Genomic DNA, 15,683 nt, shown 5'->3' on the forward strand with positions numbered 1-15,683 from the left:
CACATAACCTCTCACTACTGTTTATGATCTGAGTATATTGGTATGTAATTACTGTTTCTGTTTTATCTGCAGACTGTGATACACACGGACAGAAACATATACAGCAACAAGATCAATGTTCCCTCAAGATAACAATGGCAGCAGTATGTACCGAATATTCTCTTATTAGCTCCCCTCGATATCCCCTGTAGGTTGTGTTTTCGAGGAATTATCCAATTAAATATGGGTGGCATCTCTGAAAACTTTGGTAAAATAATTAGTTATAAACAACTTTTAAAAAAACAGACAGTGATGTAATATCCATTGTATAAACAACAATATATAATTATAAAGCATTCTAATGCTTTATGAGGGAATTCCATTAGACCTGTTCATTTCACAGGTGTGATAAAGGGAGGTATTCTCAGGCCTTAACACGCAGGACTACTCATTTACCACATTTCTGTGTTTGGAAGATAATGCGCTGAATCTGGGATGAAAACATCTGGGAATTGTTTTTGGTATCGCCCAGATCCGAAAATCCTTGTTAAATCACCACAATGAATATTGATTCAGCAAGAACTTTGGAACCCAGCATCTGTAACAAGACGCCTGCTCTCAGACGGGTCTACACGCGCGGCAGTGAGAAGGCCACCACTAATCCACATATTTCCACTGTGCCACTTCATAACATTTACGAAGGAACTTTTCCCGGCATTGGACCTGAAAATACCAAGGATTTGCAGAGACTCTTCCCTCTGGAGTTTGTATTTAATTTAGGTGCCCGGTTATTCTTCATTTAAGAGTGATATTTGCACTATTTTATATCTATGGTTTATATCTATGGTTTAATTTTTAAGGATAGGACCTTGGCCCTTATTCTAATTCACTCGCAGAGGCAAATTCCTTCTCAAATGGACAAAACCATGTGCACTGCAGGGGGGCAGATGTAACTTGTGCAGAGAGAATTAGATTTGGGTGAGTCATTTTGTTTCTGTGCAGGGAAAATACTAGCTGCTTTATTTCTACACTGCAATAAAGATCTCACTTTGAAGTAAAACCCCACCCAAATCTAATTCTCTCTGCACATTACATCTGCCCCACCTGCAGTGCACATGGTTTTGTCCATTTGAGAACAAATTTGCCTCTGCGAGTGAATCAAAATAATGGCCCATACTCTGTAGGTAATATGTGTATGTTTGTTATGTTCCCTATATGGGACTTATACGGGTTTTCTAATGTATCAATAAATAATTTATATTTTTAATATAGAATTTTCTGTAGTCAATATATATATATATATCATTGTTTAATATTGTTTCTGTACTGCCACCAGATTCACTACACTGTCCTGGCGTCCTTCTCCCCGGTTGTACTTACTGTGATGGGTGACTGTCTATAAGGACTGGCAGCATTGTAGTAACTCTGATTTCTCTTCCAAAACTATTTTCCAATAGATTTCTTAACATCTGTTGGACTCAGCAGCTTCCAGTGTTCAAACCCATCCTTCCCCTTCTCCTTGTTTTACTATAGATTTTTTTTCAATAATTACTGTAGGTGCAAATCAATTTTAAGTAAGTTACATAAGTTACTTTTTTCCTTAATTACAAGGAGGACAATGAAGGGAACTCTGTGTTGGACATTCTTCATTAAATTTAACTTTTAAGACAAAGGGGGGGGGGGGTGTAAACTCTGCACCGACATATATCCCAACATGGGAAATATCAGTACTCGCCTATTCAATGCTGCCGTTACCAACAGCATTGATGGCTGTCAGATCCGACTTTTTAAAAAAAAAATTTTTAAGTCAGATCTGTTTTGTCGGAAACAGCAACAGATTGTCGAATTCACTGACGTTTTCTGACAATCCATTGGCCGTTTCCAACAATTTAGGATGTCCTGACAGTTGGAATCCGGGATTGAATACCCCCCAAAATCTAATAAAAATAGAAAATGCAAGTGAATAAAGGAAACATAAGATAAATTAACACAGCACTCATGATCTTTCAAAATAACAATTAAAAAAATAAATAAATGAATAATTCTACAAAATACAGTGTGGGAAATTTACTAAGATGCGTATTCTACTTTACATGGGATGTTGCTTTGGGCAACCAATCAAAGTCTACTTATTTATTTAGCACCCTCTAGAACAGGCATGTCCAAACTGTGGCCCTCCAGCTGTTGAAAAACTACACATCCCAGCATGCATTGCCATATTGCCATAGCTTTAGCATTCCCTAGAAGCAAAATTGTGGCAGGGCATGAGGGGACTTGTAGTTTCACAACAGCTGGAGGGCCATAGTTTGGACATGCAGGCTCTAGAAGATAGGAAACAGGGGGCCTTATTCTGGTTGGTGCGTACATTTCCGTATACTTTCGGATGGCGTTTTTTAGCCGTCTGCGCATGCGTGGGGAACGCTATGCGCATGTGCCACGCATGGTCTACGTACTTGTACTCACTAATGCCGCACAGAAATGTGCACCGCAATCACTCGTGAAATATGGGCGTCATTCGGAATGACACAGGGGCGTACTTTCAAAGTGGGCTAAACTGGGAGGAAACATGGGCGGACACGGGGGAGTGCACTTATTTTGGTAGGCGTGCATTCGGATAGCACACCGAATGCACGCGACCAAAAAGGCAAGAAATATGCGGTGTCCATAAGCAAGTATTGCTTTGCGGACACCACTCGGCCATGCGCTAGGCAATCGGAACGCCTAATCACTACAACCAATGTCAGGTGAACACAATACAATCCACTCCTTTACTCATTCCTTGTTAATTACACGCTTGTCACTGCTTCAATTGGAACCATTGCAGCTTAAATGGAACATTACTAAACACACACATATATGCTGCACTTTTCACACACTTTTACACTGCAAATAATTAACACAACTTAATAGTAATAATACAAATACGGAATGGGATTATATGGTCGACGAGTATTAGATCGACGGTGTTTTGGACAAAGCCGTTAGTCAGACTGTACGGTTTTATCGAAAGTGTATAGATAGACAGTAGCATATGGTCCATCATAGTTAGATCGAAATATGCAAGGTCTTACGGCAGAAAGGTAGACCGCTATTAGGTCGACCTGTATCTAGGTCGACCGCATTTTGATCGACAAGTACGAGGTCGTTAATCGCTAGGTCGTCCGCTATTAGGTTGACCGGTAAATATGTCGACCGTTTCAAGGTCGAAAATTACAAGGTCGATCAACAATAGGTGGCCCGCTATAAGGTCAACAAGTGCAAAGTCAACTGTTTATGATTTGAGCACATTTAGGACGCCTTACACAAGGTTCACCGTTAATAGGTTGACACATAAACCACGTTGTACAGCAGTATTCTGACGTGGCACCACAAGTGCCACAATGACCTGGCACTGCTTAGCGCTGCACACCCCCATTACACCGTCACCCATGAAGCTCTCCACCCCTGGGATCCCTCCATCTCCCTAGCTTCACCCATTAAATACGGCACACCTATTGCCGGCTAAATGCAGACTCCCCAAGTCTCCCCATAGAGTCACACAGCCTCCCGTCTACATTTAGAAGCTCATTCCACGCTAGTTGATAGCGCTTTGCCGGGCTCTGTTATTACTGTGGCACTACAAGTGCCAGAATGACCTGGCACTGTGCAGCGCTGCAAACACCCATTACACTGTCACCCATGAAGGGCTCCACCCCTGGGATCCATCCATCTCCCTAGCTGCACCCAATAAAGACGTCACCCCTAAGCACCCCTATACCTGACTAAATCCAGACTCCCCAAAGTCACACAGCCTCCCGTCTACATCTAATACTCGTCGACCATATAATCCCATTCCATATAGAATATGTTATGCTGTAAGGGTTAATGTGTGTAATGAATATAGTAGTAATGTGTTTCATTTTAAATTAGAATTTAATTTATTCAAATAGACAACAATCCCTTTTTAATGAGGTTGCCTAATTGCATAAGTGGGTCATGTGTTCGCTGTGTGTGCTCAGAAAAATAGTGTTGTATTTAGCGTAAATACTCCGCATCGGTGCCTACGGCCAGGTTCCCGCACGTTCTAACGCGGTAAGACCGTGCTTACGCTGTAAGACCGTGCAGAATCTGTACGTGTCCACCGCACACGCAAGGTTTGTAGGTCGTCCGTACACACGCCCAATTCTTAAAGAGTGAGTCCGTCCGAATGCGGAGGCTCAATGGGCGTTTCTACGGACGATGTCCGCATAGCGTTGTGTGCGGCCCGCTCCGTAAGAATTCGGGAATGTACGCACCGATCAGAATAAGGGCCAGGATCTGATTGGTTGCCCATAGCAACATCACATGTGAAGAAGAATACACATCTTAGTAAATTTTCCCCAGTATGTCACACTCTGAAAATCAGCATTGGTACAGGGCTATGGCAGAAATGGATATTCAGAATAAGCTAAGGGCCTTATTCAGATCTGATCGCAGTACAAATTTGTTTTGAAAATGGGCAAAACCATGTGCACTGCAGGTGGGGCAGATGTAACGTGTAGAGAGAGTTAGATTTGTGTTCGTTATTTTGTTTCTTTGCAGGGTAAAAACTGTCTGCATTATTTTTGCACTGCAATTAGATTTCAGTTTCAACACACCCCACCCAAATGTAACACTCCCTATACAGATGGAGCCGGCCTTAACTTTGCAGGGCTGGCGTTTCTGTCGCCAGCCCCGCCAGCGGCCGGCTCCCGCGAGGGGCGCGTGAGACGGTCGCACGCCCTGTGGCAACGGACCTTGTCCCGGGTCCCCGCCACCTCCCCTGTCGCCTCCCCCCGGTGCCCCTCGCCGCCCCGCCGGCCCCCCCTAACCCTGCCCATCTCCCTGAAGCGGAGACGGGCAGGGACCCGCATCGCCACCGTCGAGAGACTGGGACGCACGTGCATGTGAGACGCACGCGCGTCCCAGTCTCTCTCGCCGGCGCTCGCCAGCGCAAGGGGTCTGGCAAGCGCCGGCCAAAGATGAAACATGCTCCATCTGTACATGTTAGATCTGCCCCACCTGCAGTACACATGATTTTGCCCATTTTGAGAACAATTTTGTACTGCAATCAGATCTGAATAATCTGAATAAGGCCCTAAATACAGAACCCTCCAGCATGTTTAATCTTCACTGTTCTACTTCCAAAAAAGAGCATGAAAGGTGAACAGTGAAGATTAATCCTTTGATTTTCTTTTCCCTCACCGGCTGAGAAACAAAGAGACTTCTCACAAAGATATCCAAAATCTACAGGATTGGACAGTGTCGGGGAATTATCACTGTTTGCTTATTGTGTAAAGTGTTTCAATTATTCAATGCAATACAAATTAGTTTATTTTATAAGAAAGTTAATTAAATAAAATGTGACCAAGTTTGCAGCCAACTCCAGTTGCCATGGGCTTATTTTCAGTATTTCAGTTTTGCTGATGTCACATGATATACGCCAATATTGTTCTTACTGATAATCCTTACAGAACTGTTATGGATCTTTCTGGTTACTTTCATCACTGTATGTGTATGACTGCATGTATGTGTGACTGTATGTGTATACGTGTATGTATGTGTGACTGTATGTGTATGTATTTGTTTAAGCATACCTCCCAACATGATCCTCTCCAGGAGGGACACAATGCTGTTTCTGGACTTCCCTGGTAATGTATGATTGCCATCACCTTTGTTGAAGCGCGCGCCTTTCTTATCAATTAACATGTTCAACACAGGTGATGATAATCATACATTAGAGAAAAGTCCAGAAGCAGAGCATTGTGTCCCTCCTGGAGAGGGTCATGTTGGGAGGTATGGTTTAAGTGTATGTATGTATGTATGCATGAATCATACCTCCCAAAATCTATCTGTATCGTTAATTGGGACATGGCTTATGGAAAGAAGGCATCATCAGGCCACACACCCATTTTGCACCCCTCTGCATTGCCCCCCACTGCGGGACACTGGTGGCCCCGGGCGGGATGCGGGAACATCCCCAAATACTGGGCGGTTCCCGCAGAAAGCGGGACAGTTGGGAGGTATGGTGACTGTATACATTCCTCCTAACATTTGACTGCCATTAAGAGGGACACTTCGCAAGACTACATTTTTGGGACGTGGCCTAGCGGCAAGGGAGCATGGCCTATTCCTGCAAAGTCACGCCCCTGTTTTTGCCACTGTGGGGGCATGAGCTTCTGGCTGTGTCCCAAGCCCCCCAGCGTCTATTCACGGGTGACAGGGGGGACTCCCAACTGCCCCCCACACTGCAGGACACTGCTGGCCCCAGACTGGGAAGCCGGAACGTCCCCCCAAAAAATGTGACATTCGTGCAAAAAGCAGGACAGTTGGGAGGTATGATGCATGTATGTGTGACTGTTTGTGTGTGTGTGTGAGTATATAGTGTGTGTGTGTGTGTGTGTATATATATATATATGTGGAATGGGACGATGGTTTGTGCTTTGGCACTATTGATGTCTCATCGCTTTATACAGCCATCCCACACAAAGAGGGTGTGGAGGTTGTAGAGAAGGTACTGAGAGCCAATAGTACACTTTCAGAATCAAAAATTATTTTTATTTGCGATGTTTTGATGTTTGTGCTCAAGCACAATTATTTTGAATTCTTGGGTACCTGGTACCTCCAGACTTGGGGCACGGCGATGGGGACGATCTGTGCCCCAAGTCTGGCTAACCTTTACATTGGGGATTGGGAAAGTAGCACCCTCACCCCCGATGTTATGAGTAACATCGTCATGTTTAAAAGATATATCGACGATATCATCATGGTGTGGAGGGGTGATGTATCATCATTTAATACCTTTGTGTCGGATATAAATAGTAACTCTTATAATTTAAAGTTTACGTCAAATTTTAATGAAAAGCATATTGAGTTCCTTGACCTTTTTTTGAGTGTGGAGAATTACCCCGAGAAAAAGTGTATTGAAACTTCAACATTTTTTAAACCTGTTGATTGCAATAGTTACTTGCAGTTTGAAAGCTGTCATTTGAAGAATTGGAAACAGAACATACCATTTTCACAATTTGTCCGTTTAAGACGTAATTGTTCCGATGTTTCCCTTTTTGACTCCCAAGCCACTGTATATACTCAGAGGTTTAATGAAAGAGGGTACCCTGATAATGTTGTGATTAGGGCTAGAGCTAGAGCACTAGATCGCTCCAATCTCTTGGAATATAAACAACCTGACTCTGTGGCTAATAAGAAATTCAGTGGGGATTGTCTTTTTGTTACCCAATATAATGACAGTGACCGAGAGATTAAGCAGATACTTGAGAAAAACTGGCATATCCTACAATTGGATCCGATAATGAAGGATTGGCTCCCCACCAATCCGCATGTTGTTTTTAAAAAAGCCAAGACTCTCAAGAACCTTATATCCAAAAGTCAATTACAGGACATAAAGGTAAAACCACCATCTGCTACCTTTATGGAATTAAAGGGCTGCTTTCCATGCAGTCACTGCAAGGTTTGCAAACATATCCCACGTGGCTCTGACTTACTTAATCCTAAGTTACTCAAAATTAAAACTAATCATTTCTTGAATTGTAACTCCACCTACGTTGTGTATGTACTTTCTTGTACTTGTGATATGCATTACGTAGGTAAGACAAAAAGACCCTTTAAGATCAGGGCTTTGGAGCATTTACGCAATATCAAGAACGGGGTTATTAATCATAGTGTTCCGAGACACTTTAATGAATTTCATAATAAAGACCCCAGTGGAGTTCTGATTAGAGCCATTGAGCATATACCACCACCAGTACGTGGGGGAGACAGGGATAAATTACTTATACGACGTGAGACGTACTGGATACTTACCCTAAATACATTGGTACCACATGGAATGAACGAAGGTTATGAGGTGACACCGTTCATTAACCAATGATTATGTATACATCTGTCTCATTTTGCTCATTTTGCTTGGTTCTCAATTTCTGCTTTATATGTCAAATATGTTTCTTACATGTTTTGTACATTTTTTATGTATGTTTTTTAATGGATTTGTATTTATACTTTTATATATATTTTATGAATTTATTATTTATTTATTTATTTATTTGCAGTTTCTTATATAGCGCAGCAGATTCCGTTGCGCTTTACAATAGTAAACAGTGATAAAACAAACTGGGTAACAACAGACAGACATGGAGGTAGGAGGGCCCTGCTGCAAGCTTACAATCTATAGGGATATAGGAGGGAAACACAAGGACAGGCACCAGTAATAGCATAGCAGTCCCAACAAGTTACAAGTCCAGAAGGGAAGCTATATAATACATAAGTGCCTCAGAGGGTTATGCATGTAGAACTTAAATATGATAGGCTTGCCTGAAGAGGTGAGTTTTCAGGGAACGCTTGAAAGTTTGGAGGCTAGCGGAGAGTCTAATTGTGCATGGAAGGGCATTCCATAGGATGGGAGCAGCCCGATGAAAGTCCTGTAATAGTGAATGGGAGCTAGTGATCCGCTCAGATGAGAGACGCAAATCTTGTGCAGAGCGGAGTGGTCGAGATGGGAGATATTGTGTGATAAGTGCAGAGATATATGCTGGTGCAGTATGGTTAATAGCTTTATATGCAAGTAGAAGTGTTTTATATTGAATACGGTAATATACAGGCAACCAATGGAGGGACTGGCAGAGCGGATCAGCAGACGATGAGCGTCTTGCAAGGAAGATCAGCCTAGCAGCAGCATTTAAAATGGATTGCAGTGGTGAGAGTCTGTTCTTGGGAAGTCCAGTTAGGAGACTATTGCAATAATCAATGCGGGATATAATGAGTGCATGGATAAGAGATTTAGTAGTGTCTTGTGTGAGATACGGTCGTATTTTGGATATGTTTTTTAGATGCATGTAACATGATTTGGAGACAGATTGAATGTGGGGAACAAAGGACAGGTCAGAGTCGAGGGTGACCCCTAAGCAACGAGCTTGTTGGGTAGGGTAGATTGTCGAGTTGTCAACAGTGATGGAGATATCAGGATGGTAACTGTTCTTAGTTGGCGGGAATATAAGTAATTCAGTTTTGGAAATATTGAGTTTGAGTTGGCGAGAAGACATCCAAAGTGAGATGGCAGAGAGACATTCAGAGACTCGGCCCAAAACCACTGGTGACAACTCTGGGGTTGATAGATAGATTTGAGTATCATCCGCATATAAGTGATACTGAAATGATACTGAATTCACTATGAGTGTTGCTTTGATGCATTTGACACTGGCGAAAATTCTTTCCGATGTAATCATGGTCTAAGCTGCATATTTCTGAAAATTTATAATTGTGTGCCTCCGATTGTTTTATTGCGTATTTAGTACATAGGTATGGTTTTATTTTTTAGCTACATAATGAATAGTAGCACTGTATTGAATTGTATCAGGATAGTATCCTTTGGATTATATTTGTATGTAATTTTAGCATTAATCAGTGTAAGCCTGAGGCACACTGCCCTGGATTTGTCATATGACACGCGGCCTCCTCATTGGAGGAGAACGCTGTTATATTCTACTCGGGTATTCACAGAGCCACGCCCTCTGACGAAGTCTCTGACGAAACGCGTTAGGGCGTGGCCTGTGATACCCGCGTCTTGCTGATCCCGGCTGCCCCGACTGGCGTGTATCCCCAAGCCCTGGTCTGGTTTCCCGGCGGTGCAAACCAGCGCCCTCGGTTCTCCTCATCCCTGTGCAAGCGGACTTCACTCCAGGAGCGGTGTGCCCCGGGTATTTATGATTGTATCTTGTGGTAACCAGCCCACAGCCGTTTTTATCTTGGTACGAGCACTAGCTTTTATCTGATATTTGAGTGCTTTCCTCAAAATAAATATCGTTTACATGCACCATAGAGCGCCCCTTTTCTCTCTTCTGTGTATTTTAGATGTCCATTTCATCCTGACCCTGGATGCTGTCTCTGTGCCTAAAGGGAGCTGCAGTCTTTTAACAACAGACTTTGGTGACTTTGAAAGATACCTTGTTATAAGGTTATTCTACTTTGCTGGACCAATTGTGGACTTTATTGTATCATAGCGCTGCTCATACATACAAATTTTTCCATATATATATATATATATATATATATATATACTAGGTGATTCATCGCGCCCTACGGGCGCTCTTCACACCGGCTTAAGGGGCTGCGCCCCCTTAATTTGTGAACGTTTGTATTGTGAGAAATATGGTTAGAATTGTATGTAAGATGCCTATATTGCAACTTGAGTTGGTCCGCTGGGGGGTGGAATTGCCGGAAGGGGGTCAGGGGGGTATGCAAATTGCGGGAGGGGGGGTGTACGGGGATCTGCGATTAGCGGGAGGGGGTCCGCAAATCGTAGGAGGGGGCGCGGGGGGGGCTTGAATTGCGGGAGGGGGGTTGTCGGGGTCAGTGAATTGTGGGAGGGGGGGTTGTGGAGGTCCGTAAATGGCAGGAGGGGAGCGGGGAGTGCCGTGAATCAAGGGAGGGGGGGGCACAGGGGGGGTGGCATGGGGGTCCGTAAATCGTGGGAGGGGGCATAAATCGCAGGAGGGGGGGTCGTGGGCGGCTGTGAATCACAGGAGGGGGGGTGCTGTGAATTGTGTGAGGGGAGGCGTGAATTGCGGGAGGGGGGGTCCGCGAATCAAGGAGGGGGTCTGCGAATTGCATGAGGGGGCACGGGCGGGGGGTGTGTGAATGACGTGGAGGTCCACGAATCGTGGGAGGGGGGGCGCAGGAGGTGCCGAGGGAGTCCGCAAATCGCGGGATGGGGCTCTGCGGGGGGTTCTGTGAATCGCGGAAGGGGGCGGGGGTCTGCAAATCGCGCGGGGGGGTGTGGAATCACGGGAGGGGGGCGCTAATTGCGGGAGGGGGGGTCACAAATTGCAGGAAGGGGGGTGCCGTGAATCGCAAGAGGGGGCTGTGGTCCGCAAATCCCGGGAAGGGGGGCGCGGGGATCCACAAATCGCGGGAGGGGTCACAGGGTCCTGCGAATCGCGGGAGGGGGGTTGTGGGGGGCTGCGAATCGCAGGAGGGGGGTGCAGGGGTGCCGTGAATTGCGTGAGGGGGGGGGGCGTGAATCGCGGGAGGAGGGGTCCGTGAATCGCAGGAGGGGGTCTGCAAATTGCGGGAGGGGGGGTGTGAATCGCGGGGGGTGCAGGTGGTGCCGAGGGGGTCCGCAAATCGCGGGAGGGGGGCGCTACGGGGGGTTTTGTGAATTGCGGGAGGGGGCGGGGGTCTGCAAATCGAGGGAGGGGGGGGGTCGCGGGTGTCCCACGAATCGGCAGAGGGGGGAGGTCGCGGGGATCTCGCCAATCGCGGTAGGGGGGTCACGGGGGTCCCGCGAATTGCGGGAGGGGGGGTCGCGGGGGTCCCGCAAATCGCGGGAGGGGGGGTCGCGGGGGTCCCGCGAATCGCGGGAGGGGGGGTCGCGGGGGTCCCGCGAATCGCGGGAGGGGGATCGCAGGGGGGGTGATGGCAGAGGGGAGGTGCAGGAGTAATGGTGGATGGTGGCTGTGGAATAATGGTGGATGGTGGGCTTGTACTGTAGCCCTGGCTGGGCGGGGTAAGGTGATGTTAAGGGGGTGAAACGTTATACACATGAAAACGTTCTACACATCCCCAAGGGGGGGGGGGGGGTTTGTGTATCCCGCTGGGCGGGATCGTTACCTACACAGGGGATGAATGACAGATGTGGCTAAATATATCAGAGATTTTTTTCCACTTGTTTGGACTTTTTCATTCTTTAACCCCTTACCGCCGCAGCCTGTTTTTGCCTTCCTGACAGAGCCCTTTTTTTCAAATCTGACATGTATCACTTTATGTGGGGATAACTTTTTATTGCTTTTACTTATCCCAGTGATTTTGAGATTGTTTTCTCGTGACACATTGTACTTTAAGTTAGTGGTAAATTTTGGTCGATACAGTCTGTTTTTTTTGTGTAAAATACCAAAATGTCGTAAAAAAATTGAAAATTTTGCAATTTGCAAAATGTTAAATTTTCTGCTTGTGAGACAAATAATCATACCACTCAAAATAGTTAATAACTAACAAAGACCATATGTCTACTTTATTTTACCATCATTATTTCAACCTCCTTTTAATTTTTTTGGACACTAGGGGGCAGCAGAGACAAAATTATACACAGAACACAGAAAACGCTGCAATTGGCTGTTCACATTTGAACAGCCAATCGCAGCGATCGCCGATGGGGGGGGCATCGCTGCCCCCCCTGGGCCACGAGGGAAGATGTCTGCTGTCAGGGACAGCAGCCATCGTCCCTCTGTCACCGCGTCTATAGACGCGGTGACACTTTAAAGTCATGACGTACATTTATGCCATGCGTCGGGAAGTACATCCCGACCATGACGTAAATGTACGTCAAATGTCGGGAAGGGGTTAATATTCTCGTGGACTCCAACTGGGAAGTGTAAAGAGCATTTTTGTTTTTAGAAACAAAGGGATACATTGTTTATACCTCCAACAGCATAAATTGTGTCCCTTTGTTTCTAAAAACTACAACCGATTACTTTATTTACAGAGGAACCTTAGCCCGGTGGCTCAATCCCATCCCCCGCACCCTCTTGAAGTTTTTTTTTTTCAACTGTAACTGACACCAGTGGTTGAAGTGCCAGTTTGAGCAGTATGGTAATGTTCAGTGTCCTCCAATGGTGCACACAGGCATCGGCACCATTAGCAGCCGCGCCTGCACCTTCACCTCCGGCAGCCAGAATACCAGGCAGCAACCCCATTCCACTCCTTCACCAGTGGCAGCTGGGACCTTGGGCAGTAGCCATCCCGCACCTTCACCGCCGGCAGCTAGGACCCTGGGCAGAAGCCATCTTGCACCTTCACCGCTGGCAGCTGGTACCCCAAGCAGCAACCATGCCCTGCACTGCCGGGGCAAGAGCACACCAGCAGCAGGGCAGCAGCAGGTGAGTCTCCAGTCTCAAGCGCAGTCACTCCTGGGGCTTTATGTTTGTTATCAGTGCCAGGTCACCAGTTGCGCCAATCCCCATAGTCATATATATAGACTGGCAGACACTCAGTTAGTTTAGTGATATCACTCAGGTGTATGAAAGGGGGGGGGGGGTTGATACTGAGTAAGGGAAAAACACCTGGTTTCCCCCAGCACACAAAATTACATCAGGGCCCAGATGTAAAGACTACAGTACATGGTAATAAACTACAGAGATCTTGATTACTGCACCTAGCGAATAGATATAGCTATAGGGACACCGAATACACAGAGAAGCCTTGACAATGGCTAGGTGGCTTGTTCATATAATTTGCCCAAGGGGAAAGGAAAGGTTTATGAGGTGTAGAGCACGTGAGGGGTACAGGTGTGATATGGGGAAGGAGAGGTGGATGGGGTGTAGCGCAGAGGAAGGGAGAGGTGTAGGGTGATAGGGGGAAGAAGAGGTGTATGAGGTATAGAGCAGAGGAAGGGAGAGGTGCAGGGTGATAGGGGGATGAAGAGGTGTAGAGTAGAGGAAGTGAGAGGTGCAGGGGTGATAGGGGGAAGGAGAGGTGTAGCGCACAGGAAGTGAGAGGTGCAGGGGTGATAGGGGGAAAGAGAGGTGTATGAGGTGTAGAGCACAGGAAGTGAGATGTTAAGGATGATAGGGGTAAGGAGAGGTGTATGAGGTGTACAGCAGAGGAAGAGAGAGGTGCAGGGGTGATAGGGGTAAGGAGGGGTGTATGAGGTGTAGAGCACAGGAAGTAATATGTTCAGGGTGATAGGGGGAAGGAGAGGTTTATGAGGTGTACAGCAGAGGAAGAGAGAGGTGCAGGGGTGATAGGGGGAAGGAGACGTGTAGAGCACAGGAAGTGAGAAGTGCAGGAGTGATAGGGGGAAAGAGAGGTGTATAAGGTGTAGAGCACAGGAAGTGAGATGTTAAGGATGATAGGGGTAAGGAGAGGTGTATGAGGTGTACAGCAGAGGAAGAGAGAGGTGCAGGGGTGATCGGGGGAAGGAGAGGTGTATGAGGTGTAGAGCAGAGGAAGAGAGAGGTGCAGGGGTGATAGGGTTAAGGAGAGGTGTAGAGCACAGGAAGTGAGATGTTCAGGGTGATAGGGGTAAGGAGAGGAGTATGAGGTGTAGAGCAGAGGAAGTGAGAGTTGCAGGGGTGATAGGGGGAAGGAGAGGTGTATGAGGTGTAGAGCAGAGGAAGTGAGAGGTGCAGAGTGATAGGGGGAAGGAGAGGTGTAGAGCAGAGGAAGTGAGAGGTGCAGGGTGATAGGGGGAAGGAGAGGTGTTTGAGGTGTAGAGCAGAGGAAGTGAGAGGTGCAGGGGTGATAGGGGAAAGGAGAGGTGTATGAGGTGTAGAGCACATGAAGTGAGAGGTGCAGGGTGATAGGGGGAAGGAGAGGTGTTTGAGATGTAGAGCAGAGGAAGTGAGAGGTGCAGGGTGATAGGGGGAAGGAGAGGTGTTTGAGGTGTAGAGCACAGGAAGTGAGAGGTGCAAGGGTGATAGGGAAAGGAGAGGAAGTGAGAGGTGCAGGTGGAGGAAAGAAAGGTGTATGGGGTGTAGTGAAGGATACAAACCTTTCTCATTCATGGCCAATGGTGGACGTTTGACCAAGACAAGAGGTAAGAACATGGGGGTGATAACCTGGGAGTATATTCATCTGATTTGATGAGCTGCTTTTATGGCAGTAAAGATATAAAGTGTGACTTTATGAATAAACAGGAGATCCGGAAGGGATAGGAAGCAATTCTGCATCTTTCACAGCGAATCACAGACATAGGTTGTTCTGTAGCACTGGCCATGGTTGTTTGGTCATTTGCCTCTGACATACCTCCCAACACTCACGATTTCAGCGGGACAGATCCGATTACCGGGTCCTGTCCCGCTGTCCCACCCGCGGCCGGACCCGCGAGTGTCCTTATTTCTGCAGCTACAAAGTTGGGAGGTATGCTCTGATAGTGTCCTACTTCCTCAGTACACATTGGATAGTGTTATGTACATAAGATGTGAGTTATTGGCAGAGCTACCAGGAAGCTGTGTATAATATTACACTGCATTATCCCTGTAATCTGCTTTTTAATTAATATCTCTAAGAATTCCCTTCAGAAGAAGAGATCCAGACCTGGTGAAAGGTTCCAGTTTGGGGCACAGAGGCAGAGACAGCAGCACCAGACCCAGACAGGAGGCATCGCCAATGGGTCTCTATACGTGTATCCTCCCCTGTATGCTGCTGCTGCTGGGGAGAGTAATCACAGGTAACATTCATGTAGATCTCCTGTGTTAACCTATAATTGTCTTACAGTATATGTGACATGGTTCTGTCAGTGTTTTATTGGGAACTAAACAAACATCAGCAAATGAATATGTTCTGTGAGCTTGTGACAATCATATGGACACAGTCATTTGATTTATTTGTGTAAGTGCAGTGATGCTGATGTGCTGCATTATCTCCTGCAGGTGCTGCCGCTGCTCAGGTGGTGGATGGAGAGCTTGGGGGATCGGTTATCTTTCATGTGATTATACCATTCCAACCATATACAATAATATGGAATACTGTCAGTGCTGCTGGAGGCAATGTCCTAGTAGCTAACCTGGTTCCTAATGGAGATCCTCGGTGTTATGGTCAGTATGTGGGAAGATGTGAGCTGTATAGGAATGGAAGCCTGAGACTGGATGATATCACATACACTGATCAGAGGACGTACACCCTGACTGCTCAAAATGCCGAATTTACCCAGAGTTACACACAACAGATTCAGCTGAACATCTATGGTGAGTACTATG

At 46.3% G+C, this 15,683-nt stretch overlaps 1 protein-coding gene across 1 annotated transcript in view; it reads left to right on the forward strand.

Moving 5' to 3' along the window:
* Positions 1–916, forward strand: part of LOC146041500 (cell adhesion molecule CEACAM1-like) — a 44,600-nt gene extending 43,684 nt beyond the window's left edge. The window contains exon 11 of the mRNA XM_083161468.1: positions 73–916. Coding sequence (XP_083017594.1) covers positions 73–132 — 60 coding nt within the window. The 3' untranslated portion in view covers positions 133–916. The remainder of the gene's footprint in view (positions 1–72) is intronic.
* Positions 917–15,683: the final 14,767 nt, after the last annotated feature.

This window comes from Crinia signifera, chromosome 19 (assembly GCF_055691185.1).
Source record: "Crinia signifera chromosome 19, ASM5569118v1, whole genome shotgun sequence".
Lineage (NCBI taxonomy): Eukaryota > Metazoa > Chordata > Amphibia > Anura > Myobatrachidae > Crinia > Crinia signifera.